The sequence below is a fragment of the Hylobates moloch genome, unplaced genomic scaffold (assembly GCF_009828535.3).
Source record: "Hylobates moloch isolate HMO894 unplaced genomic scaffold, HMol_V3 SCAFFOLD_1, whole genome shotgun sequence".
Classification (NCBI taxonomy): Eukaryota; Metazoa; Chordata; class Mammalia; order Primates; family Hylobatidae; genus Hylobates; species Hylobates moloch.
Genome location: NW_026652276.1, coordinates 53840971 through 53868169, shown reverse-complemented (window position 1 = coordinate 53868169; position 27199 = coordinate 53840971). Strand labels below are relative to the sequence as shown.

The 27199-nt window shown below is 34.6% G+C and overlaps 1 protein-coding gene across 5 annotated transcripts in view; it reads left to right on the top strand.

Annotated features, from left to right (window-relative positions):
- GULP1 (GULP PTB domain containing engulfment adaptor 1) overlaps positions 1 to 27199 on the top strand; it is a 317880-nt gene that overhangs the window by 181478 nt on the left and 109203 nt on the right. For all 5 annotated transcript variants that reach the window (XM_032755190.2, XM_032755188.2, XM_058440353.1 and 2 more), the window contains 2 exons: positions 15086 to 15157; positions 20842 to 20903. In XM_032755190.2, the coding sequence (XP_032611081.1) occupies positions 15130 to 15157; positions 20842 to 20903 (90 nt within the window). In that variant the 5' untranslated portion in view covers positions 15086 to 15129. The remainder of the gene's footprint in view (positions 1 to 15085; positions 15158 to 20841; positions 20904 to 27199) is intronic.

The following is a 27199-nucleotide window of genomic DNA, read 5'->3' as shown; positions in this document are numbered from 1 at the left end:
CACCATGTGGCCACTGCCACCTCAGGCCTATGGGGAGTACTGCCAGGCTACTGCCAATGTTCCCTAAGGCCTAATGGCTATTTAATCAGCTTCTAGTGAATGCTGTCAAGCTTAAGACTCAACCTTCATGGCAGTGGGCTTCCTCTCTTCCCCGGAGAAGGTCCAGAAATGCCATCCAAGAGTCAAGTCCTGGAATCAGGGACCTCAGAGCCCACTTCATGCTCTACCACCCTGTGGCTGAGCTGGTACCTAAGGTGCAAGACAATGTCCCCTTTACTTTTTCCTCCACTTCTCTCAAGCAGAAGGAGTCTCACCCTGTAACCACCACAGCTGGGAATGTGCTGAGTCTCACCCGAAGCCAGTAAGTCTCTGAGTCTCACCCGGTGTTCTTGATGTAGTACCTGGGTATTGCTTCTGGTTATTATTCTGGTTATTCTTTTGTTAACATGTTACAAATCTTGCCATGACTGAGTTCTTCCCTTCAAGGCAGTAGGTTCCTTTCTGGTACATGGTGTTTCCAGAAATGTCGTCAGGGAGCTAAGGTCTGAACAGGGGCCGTAAGACTGACTGGTGCCCTGTCCTGCTGTGGCTGAGCTGGTATCCAAGAGGCAAGACAGAGTCCTCCCCACTCTTACCTCCCTCTCTGATCCTCAAGCAGAAGGAAGGGGTCTCTTTTGGAGCCACAAACTATGCAGCCTGAGGTTAGTGGAAGGGTGATACCAGCAGTCCCTTAGCAGTCCTGGCTGGTGTCTCAGTAGGTCATGACCCCCTCTCTCCCTCAGTCCACTGACTCTGGACCCAGAGCACTTTAGCTCATGATGGCAAGGCTTGGGGGAGCTGAAGTTCCAAACACTGGGATTGGCAGTTCCCCTTTGTGTGGGGCTTGTTTAAATTCTCCCTCCTTGGGTGAGCGTCACCTGAGTTTGGCCTGGTTTTGCTTTCTGCTATTAACAAGGGCAGCACTGAGTTCATTGCCTCAGAATTGCTAGATCTTCCTCTCCCCAGTGCACAGCAATGCTCTCAGAAACACCAGGCTGCCTCTCTGAGCAGGGTTGCCTCTATTGAGGGAGGGCGGAGGGGTGGGGTCTGAGATTCAAGACTGTTTTTCCAGTGCCTCTTTCAGCGGTATGAAGGTAAAACCAGGTAGTGTGAGTGCTCACCTGATTTTTGGTTCTTATGACGGTATGTGTGTGTGTGTGTGTGTGTGTGTGTGTAGATAGTTGTTAACTTGGTGTCCTCACTGGGGGGACAATTGGGAGAGCCTTCTATTTTGCCATTTTGTTCTACCCCTCTCCCCAGTCAGGCTCTTTTAGTCTCTGTCTTCTGAAAGTGCAATGCAAAGATCACCAATTACCTCCATGTTCTGAAACTAATGGCCATTTTTCAGGCTTTCTCTTTGTAGAGCTCTCAATATCATTTAATCATTTTTTCTCTTAATAAAAACATACTTCATTTGGATACCAGAAGGGCACACTTTGCTGGTTTTTGTATGAACTCAGTGGCTGCTTTTTTCCCCCCCGGAGTCTCGCTCTGTCGCCCAGGCTGGAGTGCAGTGGTGTGATCTCAGCTCACTGCAAGCTCTGCCTCCCAGGTTCACTCCACTCTCCTGCCTCAGCCTCCCGAGTAGCTGGGACTACAGGCACCCACCACCATGCCCAGCTAATTTTTTTTTTTTTTTTTTTTTGTATTTTTAGTAGAGACGGGGTTTCACTGTGTTAACCAGGATGGTCTCAATCTCCTGACCTCGTGATCCACCTGCCTCGGCCTCCCAAAGTGCTGAGATTACAGTTGATGGCTGTTTTTTATCTATCTCTAGCTTGCTCTTCTTATTCTGCCTCATTCATAAATTTGGCATGCTTTTAGGCTCAATGATCATTTATCTATTTACATGTACTTCTTAACTAATCTCATAATGTGCGAGCTGGTTACTTTATAAGTCATGTCTCTATTCCTACCCTACATACCAGACCATGACTCATATATCCAACTACTAACTCAGCATCTCATCTTTGCTGTCTGGTAGGTATCTCAGAACTAACATATCCAAAACAGAAGTCTTGACAGGTAGGAATACTCACCACTATACTAATAAGGAAAGGCTTCAAAACAGAAGTCTTGAATTCTGCCTTTCAAACTGCTTTCCCCAAGTGTCTCTTTCTTAATAAATGGCACTATGATTCACTCAGTTAAGAAGGAAAAAAAAAGTAGCAGCTGTCCTTAAATTTTCTTTCTGTTACCCTCAATATTCATCCATCAATTAGACTGGTCAGGTTTCCCTTAGAAGTATAAATCAAGCAAGACTGACAAGGGTCTGAGGACATGACACAGTTGAAAAAAAACAAGAAGTTTGTGGCAAAAGTTAAAAGAGAAGTCTGTCATTATTTTCAAGAGTTGGAGTTAGGAGGATAATAATGCTAAATCTCAGGGGTTGGAAAGACCTGGAATTAAACTGGAACAAAGAGTAGAGAGTTCTTATTGCTATTGAGTCAACCATCTCTTTCTGTCTGGAAGTGTTGCATATTTTCTCTCTGCCTGTAATATTCTTAATTTTATGATAACATGCCTCGGTCTGAAGCCTACAGTCTGAGATTTTTCATAATCTTTTTTAATTATCTGAAATTTCTCTCCATAATTTTCTCAGTTATACCCTCCTCTTTGTTTATATTTTTCTCTATGGTAATCTCAGTATCAAGATTTTGGCAGTTTTATTTAATATATCTTTGTATTTATTTAATATATTTATTTACTTTTTTGTAGTCATCTAGGAGAATTTTTCCACTTTATCTTTGAACTCAGTAATACATCTGTAAGCTGTACACACAGTTCTCCAATTTAGGCCATTTATCAGTGCTTTAAAAAAATCTCAGCTATTATATTTCCTACTAATATTTTCCATGTGGTTCACTTATTGATAACTTATTTTTTTCCTCATTTACAAATATATTTCCCTTTGTTTTTAGGCATATTGACATATGAGATACTAAATAAACATTTTAAAAGATATGAAAAAATAAATGATTAAGTCAATCAAATGAAGACTGTCACAGGTGGTCTAGTGCTCGCTTTATGAATTTCTCAGAGGCTGCCTGTCATAGATGATATAAAAGAAATGTCTGATTAAGTGATGAATTGAATTAGATGCTAACATAATTTCATTCTATTCTTAGGATTTGTTTCCATAAAAAGCTTAAATAAAGAAAATTTCCCTATTTCCTTACTAGAGTCCATTTATCTTTCAAATTTGGTATCAGAACAATCACAGCGTTTGCTTGATCTCAATGAAACTTTTGTCTGAAAATATGTATGACTGAATCAAATTGTTCACTAATTTTTATTACTTTAAGGATATATATTATTTTAACAGATTTCTTTTGTTTAGTAGAACTGTTTATGTCAGAGAATGATCTTTGATATTATTAGCTTGTTTACAATGTTTTCTTTGATGAAATTATTCATTGTTTTTATTTGTATAGTTTGTTCATAATATTGTGTGATATGTGTAATAAAGGAAGAGTATAGTTTGGTTACCCAGATGACTGGATAACCTTAGAGAATTTCCTTACTCTAAAAATATCTTCAAAATTATTAAAGATTATTTTTAAAATTGACATACACTTTAAATAAAGTTGGGAGCTAATATATGTGTCTGTAAATCAATAAAGTGTATATGATTTCATAAAACTTGATTTGCTCATTTGATTTGTAATTCAACATATATTAACTATAGATATGTACTCGATACTAGAGAAGCAAAGATAACACCATTATTTTGAAAAAACTAGATTTATTCACGTTTCTAGGACATCTTTTTGCAATTCATTCGAGGGAACAGTTTTTATAGTGAAATGAAAGCACTCATTAGTGTGAGAGAATGAGAAGGCCAGCTCCTTTTCAGTGGATATTTTGAAAGGAAAATTTGAAAATTAGTTCAGTGAAATAGATTGGGGTTAGTTGCCAGAAATCTTTCCAAATATGATTGAGTAGACTGTCAAATAAAAAAACAAATCTGGACTTAGGTTCAAGAGACTTTATTGGAAAGGATGTTTGCAACGATGGGAGGGGGGCAATTGCAATAAGGAAAATATGCCAACTATAAGATCAGCAAGTGTCTCAAAGGCTAAGTAGCAAAGTGTTTTGTTTTGTTTTAGGGAATAGTAAGCAAGACTAGAAAGAATTGGGTGTAAGAAAGTAGGACAAATGAGGGTGGTGTGATTAGGGATAGGAGCTCAGAGAATGATGTACCCTTTAAAACATAGTCAGCCTGTTATTGGGAGAGGGTGTAAATGAAGGGTTGAGGCTGCTGAGGCTGAATATGGATTAGAGTTTAGGGGCCTACGGGAAGGCGTAAAGCTTAACTGAAGTTTGATTAAGTCGAGGTAGCAAATATTTTGTCCAGTTTGGTCAGTGGCCCAAACAGTTCAGCTAATCATTTATGAAGCAAATAATGGCATTTTGGAGGTCTAGGCCTGGCCTTGTCATAGGTACACAAGGGAAGTATCCTGCGTCTCATCTAAGTCATATGGGGAAGGGTTCCTTGCAATAAGCTGTTTCTGGAACACAAAGGTGTGGGATAATTTCTTTTAACTTTTGCTTTTTTTCCAGGATCACAAGTGCATTGGTCCATTCTCACATTGATATAAAAAGATAACCTGAAACTGGGTAATTGATAAAGAAATGAGGTTTAACTGGCTCACGGTTCTGCAGGCTGTACAGGAAGCATAGTGGTTTCTGCTTCTGGGGAGGCTTCAGGAACCTCTAATCATGGCAGTAGGCAAAGGGGGAGTGAGGCATCTCACATGGTGTGAGCAGGAGCAAGAGAGAGTGAATAGCAGTGGTGAAAGTGTGCATCCTTGTGTTCTAGATTTAAAAGGAAAGGCTTTCAGTCTTTCTTCATTTAGTATGATAGTAGCTGTGGGTCTGTCATATATGGTTTTTGTTATGTTGAAGTATGTTTCTTGTATACTCATTTTTTATGGTTTTTATCATGAAAGATGTTGAATTTTATCAAATGCTTTTTTAGCATCTATTGAAATGATCATATGGTTTTTAAGCCTTTGATCTGTTTGTATGATGCAGCACACTGATTGATTTGCCTATGTTGAACCATTCTTTCATCCCAGAGATAAAATCCCACTTGGGATTCATGATGAATGATATTTTTAATGTATTGTTGAATTCAGTTCGCTAGTACTGTGTTGAAGATTTTTGTATCAGTATTCATTAGTGATATTGGCTTATAGTTTTGTTTTTTTCAGATGTGCCTTTATCTGGTTTTAGAGTCAAAGTAATACTGGCCTCATAGAATGAGTTTGGAAATATTCCCTCCTCCTCTATTTTTTGGAGTACTTTGGGTAGTATTGGTATTAATTCTTTAAACGTTCAGTAGAATTGAGCAGTGAAGCCATCAGGTCCCAGGGTTTTCTTTACTGTGAGACTTTATTACAGCTTTGATCTTGTCACTTGTTATTGATTTGTTCATGTTTTGAATATCTTCCTGGTTCAATAGTGATACATTTTATGTTTCTAGGAATTTGTCCATTTATTCTAGATTTTTCTAATTTATTGGCATGCAGTTGCTCATAGTAGCCACTAATGATCCTTTGAATGTCTGCTGTATCAGTTGTACAATCTCCTTTTATGTGTCAGATTTGATTTATTTGGATAGTTTCTCTTTACTAATTTTGAGTTTGGGTTGCTCTTGTTTTCCTAATTTTTAAGATGTATCATTAGGTTGTTTATTTGAAGCTTTTCTTCTTTTTTGTTGGAGTCACTTATGGCTATAAACTTCCCTCTTAGTACTGCTTTGGCTGCATTCCATAGGTTTTCATATACTGAGTTTCCATTGTCATTTGTTTCAGGAAAGTTTCCAATTTCCTTCTCAATGTCTTCACTAACCCACTCATCATTCTGGAGCATATTGTTTAATTTTCATATATTTGTATAGTTTTCAGAATTCTTCTTGTTATTGATTTCTAGTTTTATTCAGTTTTGGTCAGAGAAGATGCTAGATATTATTTCAGTTTTTTGAGTGTTTTAAACTGTTTTGTGACCTAACATATGATCTATCCTTGAGAATGATCCATGCTCTGAGGAAAATAATGTGCATTCTGCAATCACTGGATTAAATGTTCTGTAAATATCTGTTACCTCCATTTTGTCTAGAGTGTAGATTAAGTTTGAAGTTGCTTCATTAATTTTCTGTCTGGAACATCTGTTTAGTGCTAAAAGTGGGATGTTGAAATCTCTAGCTATTATTGTATTGGAGTCTAACTCTATATTTTAAAAATTGTTATATCCTCTTGCTGAATTGACCACTTCATTATTATATAGTGACCTTCTTTTTCTCCTTTTGTAGTTTTTGCCTTGAAATCTATTTTATCTGAAATAAATATAGCTAATCCTACTCTTTTTTGGTTTCTCTTGGCATGGAATACCTTTATACCTTTATTTTCAGTCTATGAGTGCCTTTATAGGTGAAGTGTGTTTCTTGTAGGCAACAGATCAATGACTCTTCCTGCCACCGCCCCTCCCCCCCTTGTTTAGCTACTGTATGTCTTTTGATTGGAAAGTTTAGTCCATTTATGTTCAATGGTATTATTGATAACTAAGGACTTACTCCTGCCATTTTATTATTTGTTTTCTGGTTGTTTTGTGATCTTCTCTTCTTTTTTTCTTTCCTTCCTGTCTTCCTTTTATTGAAGGAGATTTTGTCTGGTGATATGATTTAGTTTTTTGCTTTTCATTTTTTGTGTATCTCTTGTATGTTTTTTGATTTGAGGTTACAATGAGGCTTGCAAGTATTACTTTATAACACATTATCTGAAGCTGGTAACAACTTAACACTGTTCGCATAAACCAACTAACAAGCAAAAAGAAATGAAATAAAAACTCTCATCTTAACTATGCTTTTTTTAACTTTTTATTATTTCCATTTATATCTTATTGTACTATGTCCAGAAAAGTTGTTGTAGTTATTATTTTTGATTGTTTCATGGTTTAGTCTTTCTACTTCAGAGTAGTTTACACACCACAGTTACAGTGTCACAGTATTTTGTTTTTCTGTGTTCTTACTATTACCAGTGAGTTTTGTCTTTGGTGTTGCTTATTGCTCATTAATGTTCTTTTCTTTCTGACTAAAGTACTTGCTTTAGCATCTATTCTAGGACAGGTCTCGTGTTGATGAAATAACTCAGCTATTGTTTGTCTGGGAAAGTCTTTATGTCTCCTTTATGTTTAAAGGATATTTTCACTGTATATACTATTCTAGGATAAAAGATTTTTTTCCTTTAGCAGTTTAAATATGTCATGACCTTCTCTCTCGGCCTGTAAGGTTTCCACTGAAAATTCTGCTGCCAGATGTATTGGAACTCCATTGTGTGTTATTATTTATTTCCTTTCTTTTGTTGATTTTAGCATCTTTTCTTTATCTTTGATCTTTGGGAGTTTGATTATTAATGGCCTTGAGATAGTCTTCTTTGTGTTAAATCTGCTTGGTGTTGTATAACCTTCTCATACTTGGGATATTGCTCTCTTCCTCTAGGTTTGTGAAGTTTTCCGATATTATCCTTTTGAATAAACTTTGTACTGCTATCTCTCTCTCTGTTCCCTCTTTAAGGCCACTTAACACTGAGATTTGCCCTTTTGAAGCTATTTTCTAGATTCAGTAGGCATTCTTCATTCTTTTTAATTCTTTCTTTCTTTTGTCTCCTCTGACCATGTATTTTTCAATAGCTTGGCTTCAAGCTCATTAATTGTTTCTTCTGTTTGGTCAATTCTGCTATTAAAAGACTCTGATATGTTCTTTACTATGTCCATTGCATTTTTCAGGTCCAGAATTTCTGCTTAATTCTTTTTAATTATTTCAATCTCTTTCTTTAATTTATCTAATAGAATTCTGAATGCCTTCTCTGTGGTATCTTGAATTTCTTTGAGTTTCTTCAACAAAGCTATTTTGAATTCTCTGTCTGAAAGGTGACACATCTTTGTTTTTCCAGGATTGTTTTCTCATGCCTGATTTAGTTTATTTGGTGAGATCATGTTTACCTGGATTGTCCTAATACTTGTAGATGATTGTCTGTGTCTGGACATTGAAGAGTTAGGTATTTATTGTAGTCTTCGCAGTCTGCACTTGTTTGTACCTGTCCTTCTTGGGAAAGCTTTTCAGATATTCAAAAAGACTTGGATGTTGTGATCTAAGTTGTATCTGCCTTAGGGGGGACCCCAAGCGCAGTAATGCTGTGGTTCTTAGAGACTCACTGCCCTGGTTGTCTTGAACAAGATCTGAAAGAATTCTCCAGATCACCATGCAGAGAGTTGACCTCTTCTCTTCTTCTCTTATTTTTCTTTCAAACAAATGGGGTCTCTCTCTTTCTCTCTGTCTCTCTCTCTCTGTTCTGAACCACCTGAAGTGGGGTGGAGTGACATACTGTGTTGGGTTAGACCTGAAGCCAAAACAGCACTGGTTCTTGCCCAAGACCTGCTGTAACCCCTGGCTGTTGCCTGTTTTCTCTCAAGACCCTGGGGCTTTACAATCAGCACGTGGCAAAGCCAGCTAGGCCTCTGTCCCTCCATTCAGGGCACCGTGTTATCCCAGGCCCCAGGCAGGTCCAGAGTTGCCTACTGGAAGCCATGAACTAGAGTCAAAATCACTTAGAAGTCTTCCTGGTATTCTGTTGTACTGTGGCTGAGCTGAAACCACAAGACACAGTCCTTCTCAATCTTTCATCCCCTTTCCAAATGAAAGTATGCCTCACCCCATGGCAACTGTCACTACAGGCCTGCAGTGAGTACTGCCAGCCTACTGCTGATGTTACCTTAAGGTCCGTGGGCTCTTTAGTCAGCTTGTGGTGAATCTTGCCAGTCCTGAGACTCACCCTTCTGGGCAGTGGACTCGCCTCTGGCCAAGGACAGGTCCAGAAATGTTGTGCAAGAGCCCAGTTTTGGAATCAGCAACCCCAAGAGACCAGTTGGTTCTCTACCCCACTGTGGCTGAGCTGGTATGTAGGTGCAAGACAAAGTCCCCTTTACTTTTCCCTCCACTTTTCTCAAGCTGAAGGTGTCTTGCCCCATAGCCACCACAGTTGGGAATGTGCTGAGTCTCACTTGAAGTCAGTAAGCCTCAGAGTCTCACCCAAGTTTCTCGATGTACCACCTGAGTATTACTGCTGGTTATTCAATGCCCAAGGGCTCTCCATTTAGTAGGTAATGAAGGCTACTAGTACTGAGTTTTTCCTTTCAAGGCAAAGGATTATCTTCTGGTACAAGGGGTCTAGAAATGTTGTCTTGGAGCTAGAACCTGGAACAGGTAGCTGGTAACTCTGACAGATGCCCTACCCTGCTGTCACTGAGCTGTTATCCAAGATGCAAGACAGAGTCCTTTCCACTCTTCCCTCTTCTCTCCTTGAATGGAAAGAAGGGGTCTCTTTTGGAGCTTAATTGCCTCAGCTTGTGTCTCAGTAGGTCACGTGCCCCAGCATTCTACTAGCTCTGGTCCCAGTTCATCACTAGGACTCACCTAAAACTTTCATTGCTTGTGGCCTAGATTGCCTTTCCAGTTTATTTGGAGCTCCAGAACACTTTAGCCCACAGTGGTAAGGCTTGTGGCAACTAAAGTTTCGACAGCTGGAATCAGACATATCCCTCTGGCTAAGGCAGTTTTAAAGGCTCCCTCCATGGCCAGGGGTCAATTGAGTTTGGTGTGGTTTTCCTTTCTGCTATAACAGGATAACACTGAGTTGAATGCCTTACAATTGCTGTGGTCTCCCTTCCCCAGCACTCAGAAATGCTCCTCCTGAGGGTAGGAGAGGAGTGATGCTAGTGATTCAAAACTGTTCCCTTCTACTTTTTCAGTGCCTCTCTCAGTGATACAAAGTTAAAACTAGGCACTGTGAGTGCTCATCTGATGTTTGATTCTTGTGAAGATGCTTTTGTTTGTTTGTTTGGATAGTTGTTAAATTGATGTCTTTGTTGGGGAGACGATCGGTGGAGCCTTCTATTCTGCCATCTTGTTCTGCCTCCCAAAAGTAACATTTTTTTAATAATAGGGAAATGATTCATGCATGTGTTTGTAGTCACTAAAACAATATTTGTGAAAAGTTTCTCTAAAAAGCAGGATTTATGTTACACCATAAATTGAGATAAAGTCAATTTACATAGAATTGTATTTCTTAACTTACTAATATTAAAATTTTAACTATATATTTTATTTCAATTATAAAAGTACATTAAAACATGCATTATTAATACATAAAATAAATAGTACATTGAATGCCAACCTCGTGTCATGTATTGTATTATACACGTTGGGGTACTGAACAAAGTAGCTAGTATCTACATACTTTCTGGTGGAGTTGTAAGACGTGTTTTACAAAAAAAGTGTAGAGTGCACATTGCATCAAATAAAATGCTAAGAAGTGGTGTTTGGATAGTTAAATTATAGTTTATTTCAAAAGAATGACTTATCTGATATATATTGACATTTATATCTATGCATTTTGTGAGCAAGCAAAAGTGCTTCTGGTGTTTTAGAGCCATAGTATTATCATGTCATTATATATCCTCCATGTTTGCTCAAATGAACTTTATATAATTATGTGAAGAGTTATTTTTTGTTATTCTTGTTCTATTTATATGCCCCCAAGTTGTTTACATTTTATTTATTTTTTTTATTATTATACTTTAGGTTTTAGGGTACATGTGCACAATGTGCAGGTTTGTTACATATGTATCCATGTGCCATGTTGTTTTGCTGCACCCATTAACTCGTCATTTAACATTAGGTATATCTCCTAATGCTGTCCCTCCTCCCTCCCTCCACCCCACAACAGTCCCCGGAGTGTGATGTTCCCATTCCTGTGTCCATGAGTTCTCATTGTTCAATTCCCACCTATGAGTGAGAACATGCGGTGTTTGGTTTTTTGTCCTTGCGATAGTTTACCGAGAATGATGATTTCCAGTTTCATCCATGTCCCTACAAAGGACATGAACTCATCATTTTTTATGGCTGCATAGTATTCCATGGTGTATATGTGCCACATTTTCTTAATCCAGTCTATCGTTGTTGGACATTTGGGTTGGTTCCAAGTCTTTGCTATTGTGAATAGTGCCACAATAAACATATGTGAGCATGTGTCTTTATAGCAGCATGATTTATAGTCCTTTGGGTATATATTTTTTCTTAATCCAGTCTATCGTTTTTGGACATTTGGGTTGGTTCCAAGTCTTTGCTATTCTGAATAGTGCCACAATAAACATACATGAGCATGTGTCTTTATAGCAGCATGATTTATAGTCCTTTGGGTATATACCCAGTAATGGGATGGCTGGGTCAAATGGTATTTCTAGTTCTAGATCCTTGAGGAATCTCCACACTGACTTCCACAATGGTTGAACTAGTTTACAGTCCCACCAACAGTGTAAAAGTGTTCCTATTTCTCCACATCCTCTCCAGCACCTGTTGTTTCCTGACTTTTTAATGATCGCCATTCTAACTGGTGTGAGATGGTATCTCACTGTGGTTTTGATTTGCATTCTCTGATGGCCAGTAATGATGAGCATTTTTTCATATGTTTTTTGGCTGCATAAATGTCTTCTTTTGAGAAGTGTCTGTTCATGTCCTTCGCCCACTTTTTAATGGGGTTGTTTGTTTTTTTCTTGTAAATTTGTTTGTGTTCGTTGTAGATTCTGGATATTAGCCCCTTGTCAGATGCGTAGGTTGCAAAAATTTTCTCCCATTCTGTAGGTTGCCTGTTCACTCTGATGGTAGTTTCTTTTGCTGTGCAGAAGCTCTTTAGTTTAATTAGATCCCATTTGTCAATTTTAGCTTTTGTTGCCATTGCTTTTGATGTTTTAGACATGAAGTCCTTGCCCATGCCTATGTCCTGAATGGTATTGCCTAGGTTTTCTTGTAGGATTTTAATGGTTTTAGGTCTAACATTTAAGTCTTTAATCCATCTTGAATTAATTTTTGTATAAGATGTAAGGAAGGGATCCAGTTTCAGCCTTCTACATATGGCTAGCCAGTTTTCCCAGCACCATTTATTAAATAGGGAATCCTTTCCCCATTTCTTGTTTTTGTCAGGTTTGTCAAAGATCAGATAGTTGTAGATATGGGGCATCATTTCTGAGGGCTCTGTTCTGTTCCATTGATCTATGTCTCGGTTGTGGTACCAGTACCATGCTGTTTTGGTTACTGTAGCCTTGTAGTATAGTTGAAGTCAGGTAGCGTGATGCCTCCAGCTTTGTTCTTTTGGCTTAGGATTGACTTGGCGATGCGGGCTCTTTTTTGGTTCCATATGAACTTTAAAGTAGTTTTTTCCAATTCTGTGAAGAAAGTCATTGGTAGCTTGATGGGGATGGCATTGAATCTATAAATTACCTTGGGCAGTATGGCCATTTTCATGATATTGATTCTTCCAACCCATGAGCATGGAATGTTCTTCCATTTGTTTGTATCCTCTTTTATTTCATTGAGCAGTGGTTTGTAGTTCTCCTTGAAGAGGTCCTTCACATCCCTTGTAAAGTTGGATTCCTAGGTATTTTATTCTCTTTGAAGCAACTGTGAATGGGAGTTCACTCATGATTTGGCTCTCTGTTTGTCTGTGATTGGTGTACAAGAATGCTTGTGATTTTTTACATTGATTTTGTATCCTGAGACTTTGCTGAAGTTGCTAATCAGCTTAAGGAGATTTTGGGCTTAGACAATGGGGTTTTCTAGATATACAATCATGTCATCTGCAAACAGGGACAATTTGACTTCCTCTTTTCCTAATTGAATACCCTTTATTTCCTTCTCCTGCCTGATTGCCCTGGCCAGAACTTCCAGCACTATGTTTTTTTAATTTAAAAGTCACACTATCATTTAATTTTAAGAATTTTTAAATCATGTAGTATTAAACTCCTTTTTTATATTTCACAATCTTCTTTTGTTGAAAATGTCCACCTCATAGTGATGAAATTTGAGTAGTGGACAGGTATATTAAATTTGGTCTGCTGATTAATAAACTTCATAGTATTTTGTTACTTTATCTTTCCAGAGAAGACAGATCTTCATAGTATTTCGTTACTTTATCTTTCCAGAGAAGACAGATTTTACATTTGCCTGTATTACGTTCTTTTTCTACTAGTTTATTTTTAATTTTTCCTTATTTCTTCAGGATATGCTCAATAAATACCCAGGTATGTTAAGATATAGGTGAAAAGTGACTTTTGAAATGATACCAAATATAGTATATTCTCTGTTGTGTTATATTCCATTATGTACATAGAGTCTGATGGCAAAATCCTCAAAGAAATTAAGGATTTTGAAAAAAAGAGAAGTACAGTAATTGAAAATGCATAATTTCTTGGTCTATTGGTATAATATGTGTGGGAGATAAACAGCCAGCCTCTTGAAAGGACTGCAGTAGAACTAGTTTGCTCAGGCAACAACTAGGTTTCAATAAGAGCAGCAGAATGGATAAAATCTTTAGAAAAAATTCTGAGTGCATTTTGATAATGATTTACTGTGAATGCCAGATGACACAGTGAAATGTTTCCAAATGATGGGAGAAGTGAAAGATGTGGTTACAGAATGTAATGCATTAGAATTAGATTCTCTGAGTGATGAGAGTAACCTGAGCTGCTTATGTTGACTCACATACTTAGGAATAAAGAATGTGATAAAATTATGAAGGTCTCCTAGCAGGAAGTGGTGGTGAGACTTTGAGACTTGGAGTGGAATGGGGGAAGGTATTTCCAGAATCATGCAGAGCTTTTGGTCTCTCGTGAATTTATCTCTTAACAGTTGAGACCTCTAGGCAGTAGTGGGCAGAGAGTGGGGAAGTTTTACCCAGAGTTCAGCTACTGTCTTGTCATCTGCAGATGGAAGCACACCAAACTGGGCTCTTACACCGAGCACATGAGTTTCCTTTGATTTCTGTTGAAGCAGGTCTCTAGGTTATCAAGGAAGAACATTATTAAACAGTTTTATTTAATGTGGTTGAATTCTAAAAATGAAAAAAATGCATATTTTTTAAAAATAGCAAAATATTTTAATTCTAAAAAAGTATTTGCGTTACCCTATAATGTACCTGTAACACTAGTCCTCATAGAAGATAAAGTAGAAGTGAAAGGCTATCTTAATGTCAGTTCATGAATATTCTGTTGCTAGAGCAGCAAAGTTATTTCTGAGTGTTGTATCAGTAAGATTAACTATTTTGTGGACCCCAAATATAGATTACAATGCAGTACCAATAAATATTTAATCGTAACTTTCTTCTTAGACCTTAATGTGAATTGTCTCTGAGTCTCTGAGGGAATTACTCCAGAAATCTTTTTGTTGTTGTTGTTTTTTACACGAAGTCACTAAATATATAAAATGGAAAGATCTCAATTGGACAACAGTGCATAAAGTCCTTTACCCAAGCTGCTTAATTTGATGTGTAACCCTCATAGCAAATACAGTACAGAACAGGTATTAGGAGGACCTCTTTGATGGATAAATAATGCATATAAAAAGAGCACTAAATTTAGATCCCATGCTATATCTAACACAAAGATAGTAGCTAATATTTTCTGAGTTCAATATGTACCAAATACTGTACCAAGTACTTTCATACCTTTCCTAATGTGTAAAACAATCTTAAGTGGTAGGTAATTTTATCCTATGTTTTAACCACTGCTCCTAGTATATCACCTGTCTTTGTGACTTTGTAATAAACATGAAACTCTTCTGGGCCTTAGGTAAATAAAAAGTAAAGTGTTTATATACACACCTCTTGTCAACAAGCTGAGGAAAAAGTATTGATCTTTCTTCTCCTTAAGTTTGCAAATAAATATAGTTAATGATGGATATATAATAGAAAAAAGACAAAATTGAAGAACTTGGGAGGAATTTCTGTTGAGACGTTCCTATCTGCTTGTGCCACTCACGTTATTAAGTACTTGTGTTTTTTTCTTACCCAAATGTCCTTTGAGGCATTTTAGAATATTGTTTGTAAATATTTTAAAAAAATTTAAAAAGCCTTTATAATTAAAACCACATTAGCAAAAGAGAGGTCAGTCAACAGTCCTTTGTTTATGTCTTAATATTTTGTCACTTTTACAGGATATAAGGCGTGGAACTGAACATTTATTTGGCCGATCCTCATCATGAACCGTGCTTTTAGCAGGAAGAAAGGTAAGTGTGGTCATTTTTTAAAACTTCGGAGTCAAGCCAATGTTGCTATGAACATAAGCAGAGATGTTAAGAAATCAGTTTTTCTTCTTGTCAAACCACCTGGCCCAGAAATGAATTTAGATTAGAGCAACACAAATCTGCAAACGTTGCTAATTAGCTCTCCTTAGTTATCACCCTAATGAAAGATCAAAGTTGTTTATTACACTGAGTTCCCAATACATATGTGATAATATGTCGCCTGGCAATTTGAAGCTTGTGAAATTGCAAAGAATAAAATGATCTGAAACTTTGTCCTAACTTTAGCTTATGTAGCCATATAATACTAAATTCCCTGGGCTTACATAAGATTAAGGTAACATAAATTCATTCATAATTATGTGTGTGTGTGTGCACAGGCTTCATGTATCATTGAACAATATGTGAGGATTGGTAGTAGATAGATTGAAAGCAATGAGGCCAAAATAAGTTTGTTATTAATTTTTAGGTAGGAATTTAAATAACTACGAATGTAGTATATTATAGTGATCACTATAGGACTGAAAGAAACAGCTAGTTAGATGTTGTTTTTTAATGGGCAGAAAAACGTAGCATTTGGCAAACTATTTTATGATGCACTTATAAAGAAAGATAGAAAAGTAAGTATAACTTTGTGTAGGTCAGTGAAGTTTAAATAATGTATCCTTTCCATTCTCAAAGGAGTTCTCTAGTGGAGGGCATGGGGCTCTCTCCTGTTTTACATTATTAATGAATTGGGGAAGAATGCTTAAATAATGATAATCAAATTCATAGATGATTGAAAGCAAGAAGGTAATGACACATGAATGCTATGGTAGGATTACAGATGTGTGAGGAAAACATGACAAGTTAGCCCTTATTCCACACTATAAACTTACTAAGATACTGCAGATTGTCAAACAAGGGCCCAGAAAATCTAATACTTTTATCATGATTCAAATATTGCTGTTATTCGGAAGATGCATCTTGAATGCTGTGTGAGTAAAAATGGCTGAAGAATAAAGTCAGCAGTGTGAGTATCAAAGGCTCTGTGTCATTTTCTAATGTATGGATAATGAATAGTCCAGAACTATGACTAGTGTTCTGTTCAATATCAGGCAGTCGGGCACTGGGTGTTCTCACTTTAAAAGGTTACAGTGTTAACTGACACATAGTAACATGCCCAGATGAGAAAGATTGAGATGACTTCAGGACTTTCAGCCATGCAACAGGAAACATGACTGAGAACCATTAATGTGTTAATGAGAGCTGTCTTTCAATATTTGAAGGACTGCCATTTAGCCATGGGGTTGAGTTTAGTAAAGGACAAATAGGTGTAAATGATAATGTCACTGATTTAATATAGGGAAAATGAATTTCAAGAAAGTCATGTAAAAGTTTAATTAAATTACTCAAATTACTAGCTTTTTTTGCTCTCTGAAGTAAGAGGTGTTCAAACATTTGGATGTGGCAGAGAAGATTAATCTATTCAGTGAGAATTTAGATAATGTGACCTTTAAGGCACTCTTCAACCCTGGGAAGCTAGAAATTTATTATTTTACTTACTTTTCCTGAATAAGGGGAAAGCAAAATGACATTGATTGTAGTCTGTAGCTGCTTCTGATTTACAAAAGGTACCAAAAGTAAAATAGTGTTTCTTTCATTTTTACTAGTAACAAAATCTATAAATAATTATATGATATATTGAAGTTTTTGTTTTGTTTTATGTAGAGATAGGATCTTGCTACGTTGCCAGGGCTGGTCTCAAACTCCTAGCATCAAGTAATCCTCCTGCCTTGGCCTCCCAAAGTGTTGGGATTATAGGCGGGAGCCACTGTGCCCAACCTGAAGTATTTTTAATAAACTAATAGAAATCTTACATCACAACTTAACACTTTAATCACTCTAACTTGTTTTTAATAAACACTTCTAGACCTTCTTTATATATATATATGCTTACAATCCTCCTTTCCTATCACTTTAAAGTTGAAACTCCACATCTCTAATTTACTGTTTATTTGAAGGGGGTTTAGAATGGTTTTTCATTGAGAAATCCCAAGAGTTGGATAGTAATGTGAGTAACCAGTAATTGTATATTTGTCTCATTTGAACACAGTGGGAGTACAACCATAGGAATAGTGGAGTGATTTGGAGAATCAAGAAGCAGAAGCACTTGTTAATTCCTGATTTGCTTCATTCTCTTTGAATTTCTTTTGACTTCTCTTATTTTTCAGGTCTGATGATTTAGTACCATGAAATTATTCACTAATATTTTACTCCAACCTGAAGTTAGAACTTGAACTGAAAGTTTTACCTTAAGTTCACCAATCAATTCTGACCCTATCATTTGGTGAAGTTGTTAAAGAAAAAATTTTAAGAGCCCCTGCTCCTGGTTTCAATCAATAGCATTATTTCATTAAATTTTAATTTCAGATGAAAAACTTAAATTGTTTGATAGAATTTGTATATCTGGATAAGCTGGAGGTATAAGCTATAATTATATCACTAGAGAATATTTAATTTAAGTCACTTTTCCAAAACTACCATCAGCATACCCTGTGTACAGTATCCTAAACAAAGCAAGATGGTCTTCTATCAATAAAAGCTTACCTCTTTATGTCGTAGATACCCAATATACTTGGCCATCACATGTAATCTTACTAAATGATCCAGGACCTCAGAAGCCTAAGGAAAAAAGACCATCTTAAACCTAAACATAATTGTATTTTTTTAAAATTAAATCTCCGAATTAGTAAGTTTGTATTTCTTGATTGAATTCGCTGATTTTCTTTGCAAATGCTCTAATGGTGTTAGAGTTACTCAGAGACTCTGAAGAGTGCTGAATATATTAGAGTCATATCATTTTGAGCTCTTTTGAAAAGCTCTTTAAAAATTAGTCAAATATAATCATAGATTAAATTTTAATGATTGTCTTTGTTTTAGATTTTCTCCCTATGTTAATTTTCTCTTTTAATTAAAAAAATTCCATATTCTATTTATTACATCAAATATAAATCATTAAGTAAAAAAGTATAAAAATAACATGTGAATAAATGATTAATTCAACTAATTACATTTTTTAAACTTAGTTGACATACTATTGAGTAGATATCATAATGCATAGCACTTAAAATTTAATATTTAAATGTTTCTTTTTAAACAAACATTTTATTCAAATGTATCTATTCATTAATCAGCATTTAGTTTTAAATTTAATGTACTCAAAAGTAGGTGTTTCATCATTGTAAGCTCTGATGATATAAAAATAATGAATTTACTCTATATTTCTTGATGAGTTCTTAATCTAGATGCATTTTGAAAACCTAAATTTATTGACCCAGCAATCAGAGTACATTGATATTTGTCAAATATGTTGAAATGTTGGCATTTTCCTTCATGTAAGTCTTCAATTTTGAGTTAGTGATTTTACTTTAATTCAAGGAAGAGGAACTCTTTCTGGAATGTCTATATTCCCATTTCTGCACATTTTCATATATCTAATGCCTTCTATGAACACATATAGTGACCAAGGACCATCATGTGTATTTCCTACTCAAGATTTAGTCCTATCTACAAGTTAATATAAAGAGTTTTATTTTGTCATTTTTTTGCCAAAGTACAAATTAGGATGACAGTAAGAACTCATTTTGGAAATCCTTCAGGTTTTATAAATGTACTGCTCATACTTGAGGTTATGTAATAAACAAGCACTAAATTATCAGCGCTTGATATATGGATGCAGATTTTTGTCATTGTAGGAACTGCAGCTTATCCACTGGAATTTAATATTGTGATTATTTTAGTCTGTCAGCAGAAGCAGCTTGGTATACTCTTTTTAGGTCGCTGCAATATGAGTCTGTAACGGAGGCATTTTCATCAGTTTTCAAGTAATAGTGGTTTATAGGAGAAAGAAATTATTAATACCTCTCTGCCTCAGGATTGGTGTGACCCATCATAATGAGAGTTTAGTCAGCGTTTACATACTCCTGAGATGTGTTGTATGTTTTGGAAAGGAGACATGAAAAGAGTTAAGTGAAGGAGTTAAAAGGAGAAATTGGACATCTTTTTAGTTTTCCTAAGGGTGTTTTTATTGTTTTGTGTTTTATTGCCTTGGAAGAAGGATTGTGATTTACTTCTTTTAATGTATAAAAGCAAGACTATATTCCAAATCTAAGTGCAAATTATTCTTGAATTAATCATATTACTATCCATTAGCAATCACAAAAAGTATAGCTAAGATGAAAATCCTTACAGAAAATACAAATTTCACACATTAAATGTCAATGTCAATATTTTTTTGAAGCTTAGAATGTATTGTTGTTCAAAATATTTCACCCAAGTATGGCTATCATATATTCACTCTAGTAGTCAGAAATAGACCCAGTTCTCTTGGCCCTCAAGAAATTGGAAATACTTGAGAATATTTTATTGTACCCCATAAACAAGTTTAATATAAATATAGTGCATTATTATTCAAATGGTATAAAATAATTTACATTCCAAAAATACGTGTCATTTTCTCTATGTCTTCACATTCACTCAGTTTAAGAAGAACATATTAAGGGTATCAAATTAGTTTCTGTTAACAGCATTTAAAAAATCTAAATTTAATGTTGAAACTGCTTTGTTAGTAATACAGTATTTCCTTCCAGTTTGTACTTATATGTTTTGTGGTAAAATAAATCTTTGATTTTGTTCTATTTGTAATACTGATTCCAAATTTTTAAACTCCCATGAAAAATAAGATACATACAAAACTACACTAATGGAGGCAAAATATCATTGAAGACTGGGAAGTCTTACTCCAAATAAATGCAGATTCAAAAAAAGCCAATCTGTTTCATGTAAACGTTAACATTTTTTTCTCCCCCTTATGCATTCCTCTAAATATTGGGGAAAATATGTGGGCTATATTAATAAAGTTCAAAAATTAAATTAAAAATATTAGTAATACAAATATAAATAACAAGATATAAATAATATATAATACAATTAGTTTTAATATATTGTATCCTTTTATTTCTAATATTTTTAACACTTATCTAAGAAACATTTTGATTTACTGCATTTGAGACTATTTATATCCAAAACTCCTGAGAGAAGACCTTCAATCAATGTTTCCTCAAATTTAGAATAAAGATTTGTCATAATATTACATTGATTTCCAAATGAACATAGTAAGTTGGTTTGTTTCAGCTTCATACAAATGCAGTTGTTAGTATAATATGATAATTTACCTTTAGAATAGCTAAATCTTGATGCTACAATATAATATTTGCAAAGAGTTAAAGAGCAGATTATATTTTATTGTTCTAGGAATTAAGAAAAATAACCTATAATTCATGAGAGCATAAAGTGAAAGAAGAAACATACTTGTTTTAAATCACAAATGAATGCAATTACTCATAGCCCACTGATGTGGTTTTTATATGTTCTTTTAAAATTTGGTATCATTTTTATTATTTGAAAACTTTAAAAAGAAAAGCTAGGGACTTTTATACCAAAGAAAGAATCCTATAATCACGTCCCAACTGCATTGTTCTTCTATCTGAGTGATTATTCTTTGTCAATTTGGCAAAGAATCTCAGAATTAGAAAATACTCTATGTCCTAAATTACCATACAAATGGTAATGCATGAATATGACACCATGGAAACCTAAAATTTAACTCTGTGTATTTTTTATTGCAGACAAAACATGGATGCATACACCTGAAGTTTTATCAAAACATTTCATTCCCTATAATGCAAAGGTAAAAATAGTTCATATATTATTTAATTTTATTTTGTTATAGTATTATTACTAGTTCATGGCTAATCTTAGATTGCTTATGTATTGACATTTCCTGGCTACTGATTCCTGAAAAAAGTTTACATAAATAAGATAATTGTGGCATGGGAAGCTATTTTTCTCTGTAGAATAGTTTCTCTTTTTAAAAGTATATTCTTTAAAATTGCTATTTAAGTCAAACGTGTGTTTTCTTCAAGTGATTTTGATTATTGTTAAAAATATTTGCAATATCATGGCTTGTAGAAACTCAAACCACTAACAAATTAGCTTTCTTTAAAAACATTTTAATGTTACATTACACAACCTAAATATAAAAACCTGCAAATGAGAGAAATGAGCTGCAATTTTCATAAATGTAATTATCATTCAAGAAAAAAGGAAGAAAGTTTAAATTTTTATTTTATTTTATTTTATTATTTTATTTTATTTTATTTTATTTTATTTTATTTTATTTTATTTTATTGAGACGAAGACGTGCTCTGTAGGCCAGGCTGGAGTGCACTGGGGAGATCTTGGCTCACTGCAACCTCCATCTCCTGGGTTCAAGTGATTCTCCCACTTCAGCCTCTGGAGTAGCTGGAATTACAGGCACGTGCCACCATCCTTTTTAGAAGAGAAGGTCTCGAACTCCTGACCTCAAGTGGTCCACCTGCCTCAGCCCCCCAAAGTGCTGGGATTACAGGTAGAAGCCACTCTGCCCAGCCTAAATTATTTTTAAAAAGCACACAAAAAGGTGCCTTTTAAAAATTCTTTTGTTCAAGTTGCTGCATTTTAATAGAGAAGTGGAAACATTAACCTATACTCTGTGTCTTTAAAGATTTCATTTGTTGTTGAAGAAATGAGTGAATTCAGTTTAAAACAGGGACTTTAAAGAAAGGTGCTATTTTGTAGTTAATTATCACCGAACTTGTAATAATTTTCAGAGAGATCTGAGTCAAAATTTCGAAGACACAGAAATGAGTTAAAGAGGGGATTGGAAATATTAGCATCAAATTTAAAAGCAACTGAACTCTGGAGACAGAATAGGGGAAAACAAAACTATAATATCTTTATAAGAGAACTTAAATGTTTATGGATTAGTAAAGTATACACTGGGATACAGTGAGATTAGGCATAGCAATTATTTCAGAAAAAATTAAAGAATGTTTATTGAGGAGAAAATTAACGGTGTTTGGTAGGAAACATCTAGAGTTCTTATTTAAGTCTGAATCAGAAGGAAGAAACATTTAAAAGCCTATGTAGAAGTTCTTCCAGAGCTGTTGTTCAGCAGCAAAATTTGGAGAGTGCACCATCTCTTATTTTTTTCTTGCTGACTTACCAGCAAAGAAATCTGAAATAGATTCTGTGTAAACATATTATACTTGAAATCACTACAGTGCTTATGAATTTTTCTATAAACCTAACATAAAGGTTGATTGCCCTAATTTAGCATGAAAAGTTTAGTTAACTGAATGAGAAAAATTGTTTATGTTATCCATCATTTCCACAGATATTGTTCGTATTAGCTATTGGTATACTATATGAAATCTATACTGAAAAAATTTTAATCTGGAAAGCTGCTATGATTTTAAAGTGCATGCTCAATTTTTGATATTATCAATCATAGTGGAATTATATGCTCCAGTTGAAGCCATCAATATTATTTTTATGTGACTGATATGCCTCATTTTGAAAAACAGCTTTATAAAAGATTAAAAGGTTATATTATAATTAGATCTACCTTTAACTCTGCCAATCATTCTGCTTGTCTACATGGATCCCCAGTGCCAATTCGCAGGTGCATAACAATTTTAAGACATTCTACAGGAAGTAGAGGGTGCAGAAACATCTTCCCAGACTGGGAACAGTAAAATATGGTAGGGCAGGACAGTTTTGTCTAGTATAATATGGCCTCATGAGTGATAATATATATTGTATGTATACCAAGTAGCATTAAATTCATTTGAAGAGTGTTAGTTTTTATCTGAATTCCTTTGTTTGTGGCACTTTTTAGGTTGACCTCATAGTAGAGTTACTTTTTAAGATATCCTGTGTCTCTTGTTATAGAATATGCCACTTGAAAACCAAATCCTTGACCACAGAAAGTAGCTTGGCACAATAGAAAAAAAAATACAGACTCTAGAGCTAGATTCCTTGGTTTATATCATGACTCCAACACTTATTTACTGTGTGCTTTTGGGAAAATTGCTTAACCTTTCTATGTCTGTGATTATTCATCAATAAATAGGGATGGTAACAATAGTAATTTCTCACTTGAGTTGTTATAGACATAAAGGAGTTAGTGCTACAACAGTGTCTGAAATAGTGAAATTTTTTTCTCAGGCAACCATCAGTTCTGTCCCTCAGTTCTGTTCTTAGAGCCATTCAATTCATTGGATCTGGCTCATCCAGATTATCCAGGATAACCTCCTTTACATAAAGTGAACTGATGAGAGATGTTAATCGTATCTATGAAATAACTTTACAGCAACACCTAGATTAGAATTTGATTGAATAACTGGGCACTGTAACTTAGCCAAGTTGACACATAAAACTGATCTCATACAAATATTAATGATGGACAAGGTTAAAAAGGCAAATTGGAAAGGCTTTGAAAGGCAAAAGCAACAGTTTGGGTTGTAAACGAATCCAACAAGATTTTAGGAAGATAAACCGGTAGTGATAAAAAAAGTCAGTTTGGATCGAGAGTGATAGAATGACATTAAACCTCTTAGGAAGTTATTTTAATGGTCCAAGTGTGTGGTAATAAGTTTACCATAGGGTAGTAGATAAATTTGCAGTGGAAAATAAAGATGTGCTTAATATTCCAGAGGAAGAATTGATATAACATAGGAATGGTATACAAGTAGAGAATAAGAAAAAATATCTATTTTCATCCTGGCTAAAAGAGAGAATCATCGTACCATTAAAAGATTCCTGCCACTTCACTCACTTTTGACATCCACTGGTTACAAATTAATCTGTTAAATTTAACAGAACTACTTAAGAATTATTATTCTCCCTGGAGAAATATGTAATAACATTTATGTTTAAATGTCTTCGGTTTTAAAGCAGTAGTGTTCTGTTATTTTATAAATCTTTTTTAGAACACATTTTATTTCTACATTCTTTCAATTTATGGAACATTGATTTCAAAAATTCACATTTAATATTCATAGTGTAATGATTTGAGATCATTTGTCGATATAAAATAATAAATGGTTTAAAATAAGCATTGTTCTACATAGGGTTCATTAGTTTTGGAGTTTTCTTTAATGTGCAGTGACAGCATTAATATTAGTTCATTGGGAATCTTTTATATTATCCTGTGTACTCTGTAGTGATGTTTCCAAGCTAAAGGTTATTACCTATGAAAAAAATATGGTCATGAAATCAGTGTAGTGGGTCATAGGGACATATATTTAGAGATGGGTAGCAAGGGCAAAAAAGGTGATTGCAGTTCAAGCTGAGTAGGAGCTGGAGGAGAAGAGTACTGAGAATTTGGATGTATTTTGAAAGTAAAGTTGACAGAATCAATAGATAGATTAGGTATTGGTTTCTTATTACTACTATAATTAAAATGTTAATGCAGAAATTTAAAAAATTCTGTTCCCTTCAATTTTTTTATGAGAATGCTAAACTCTCTTTTTTATAAAGATAAAATGCTGGCAGACTTGTCTTTTAATCAATTTATTTTTCTATTAGAGTGAGACAGTCATTTCCTAGATGAAGAATTGTGACAAATGTTTCATTAAAACTTTTTTATTAAATGTTTTATTCTAAAATGTATAATTATCCCCCAAAAAGTTTAATGTATTTATCCTTTTATGAAAAATCTATCTTTAAGATATACAAAAATGCAAGGATGTTTAAGAATGAAGTTATAAAGAGATTACTACCTTACTTTGCATGAGGCAGCAGTAAAGAGAGTCGGCATTCCTTGATTATCTGTTTACTGTATTCCAAGCTCTAAAAGCGAGCAAATCTAAAACAAATAGTAACACGGACCTTCACCTTAAAAACTTATGACGTCCCTGTGGAGAGGAAACAGTCACATGAAACAGAGAAAGAATTTTGGAAGAAAAGTACATAATGATAACCAACATCTATGTCGTTATCTTCTAAACTATGGAACATCTTAAAATCAAATATAGAAATATAATATAATGCATTCCTTGCAAACCCTTTCAAAACCATGTCAGGGAGTTTTACAAGTGAGAAAACTACATAGATAATTAACAACAAAATAATATACAAATGTCAAGGAGAGGTTTACAAAGAAAGATTACTTTATTTCAAAGTTTTCTAGAGGTATCAGAGTTTTACATATGACACGTGTACTGTTTGCCACTTCGTTTGTTTAATCAGAGAGGTGGCTTGCTGGCCCAGTGAGTTGTGTGGTTTCTAGTATGGCTTTCTCATCTTTACATCCTAAATTTGCCAACAAAATAACCTATGAGCCTTTATTTGGGTTCAAAATACAAACAAAATGACAAAGAACAAAAACACCGCCTTCATCCCCCCCCTCACAAAATATGTAATATCAGATGTGACAGTAAGATATTAGAACTTGAGGATTCTAACCCTTAGTTGGTTGAAAACCACATGTTGGACACTTATGTTTCAAACTTTTAACTAAACCTGCCCAATAGTAATCATAGAAAAATCAGAACCTGCGTATCTGACATGCTCAGATGCACCCCTCAAGAGTAAGCTCTATACCAACAGCTCCACTGATTCTGCCAGAATTTTATAGCCACATAGTTGCTGCATCCTATTACAGTAATTAGAGCAGTCATTTCTGGGTCAAACTATTTGGGTTCAAACTTCTACTCTCTCAACTGTTATCAGAATTATGTAACTTTTCTGTCCTTGAGTTTTTTTTACTTGTAAATGAGATTAATAACTACAAATATCAAACTGGTTTGTTAGGAGATTTAAATGAGTTAATATATTTTTTTAAAACTTAGATCAGTGTTTGGTATGAAAAAAGTTTATTGTTGTTAATATTGTTGTTATAGAAAGTGTTCTGTCAACTCTGGAGTTGACACCAGTCATTATTATCTCTTGAAAATAATGTAGTGTTGAAAAACAGAGAACGAACTACTTAGAATGTGTATCAGGTATTTTATTTTTTCTGTTCGCATCAACTGAAGTACTTGCAGTGACCACTCTGAAAGGTTCTATGGGGAAGGAATGTTTTTTCCTGAAGCACAACAGGAGACTCAATACGGCCACCTTGGTGGAATTATATACAAGAGAATGCTTTGATCATTAAAGAATAATACCATTGTGATTATACTTTCCTATTACCTTCAAGTAATAGGAGATACTTTGAGGTAACTACATTCTGGAACAAAATATTAATGCAAAGATTGCCCTGGTCTTAAAATCAAGTATAGAAAGATAAGGCAGTCCTTGTAAACCTTTTGAAACCATTAGGGAGTTTTACAAGTCATCAGTTAATGAAGAGAGAAAGTTTACAACATTATTTGGCTTAATGAGTCATAGTAAAGAAGGGTCTTAATATAAAAAAATCATTTTACTAATGCTTTTTAAATTGTTTTTTGAGAACATGTGATAAATTACCCTTCAATGAAATATTAAGATTGGTATATGACCTAATTGAAAAAAATCCAGGTTTTAGAAATAAATAACATCTATTAGTGTGTCAAAAAAAGGAAATGAAGAAAGAAAAATCTTCAGATTCAACTCTTTGGAATCATTGAAAGTTGGGCAAAAGGTACAACTCTCTGTAATCGATGAGATACCTTGTTGAAACATCCCAAATGGTTTTGAATTGCAATTTCATGAGATTCTTTAGAGCAGCTTTATAAAAGCAGCAAACATAAGCACTTGCCAGTTTTGCTGGTTGTAGATACAACGGGAAATATAAGAAACATAAAGAGCTCAATTGCATTTCCAGATAATCTATATCATTTATCCAAAAATGAGTCTTTAATTTCAAAGCATAGGAACCACTTTAAAATTTGGTGTTACATGACCTTTAAAAAACATTTTATTAGATTTTAGAACTGGTCTTTAATAATGCTAATATATATCATTTATATTCATTTCATACATTTTAAAATTAAAGAATGAGCATATAAATTGAAGCTTAACCATCATTTTTCTAATTAAAGAAATAATATATACTATAATATGTATTGATCATTTGGGATCTGTTACCACTTGGAACTTTTGCTTTATGTGCCAAAGTAATGCTGACACATGTTTAAAAGGAAATTAGAAATCTGTAAAATGTTACCTTTCCCTTGT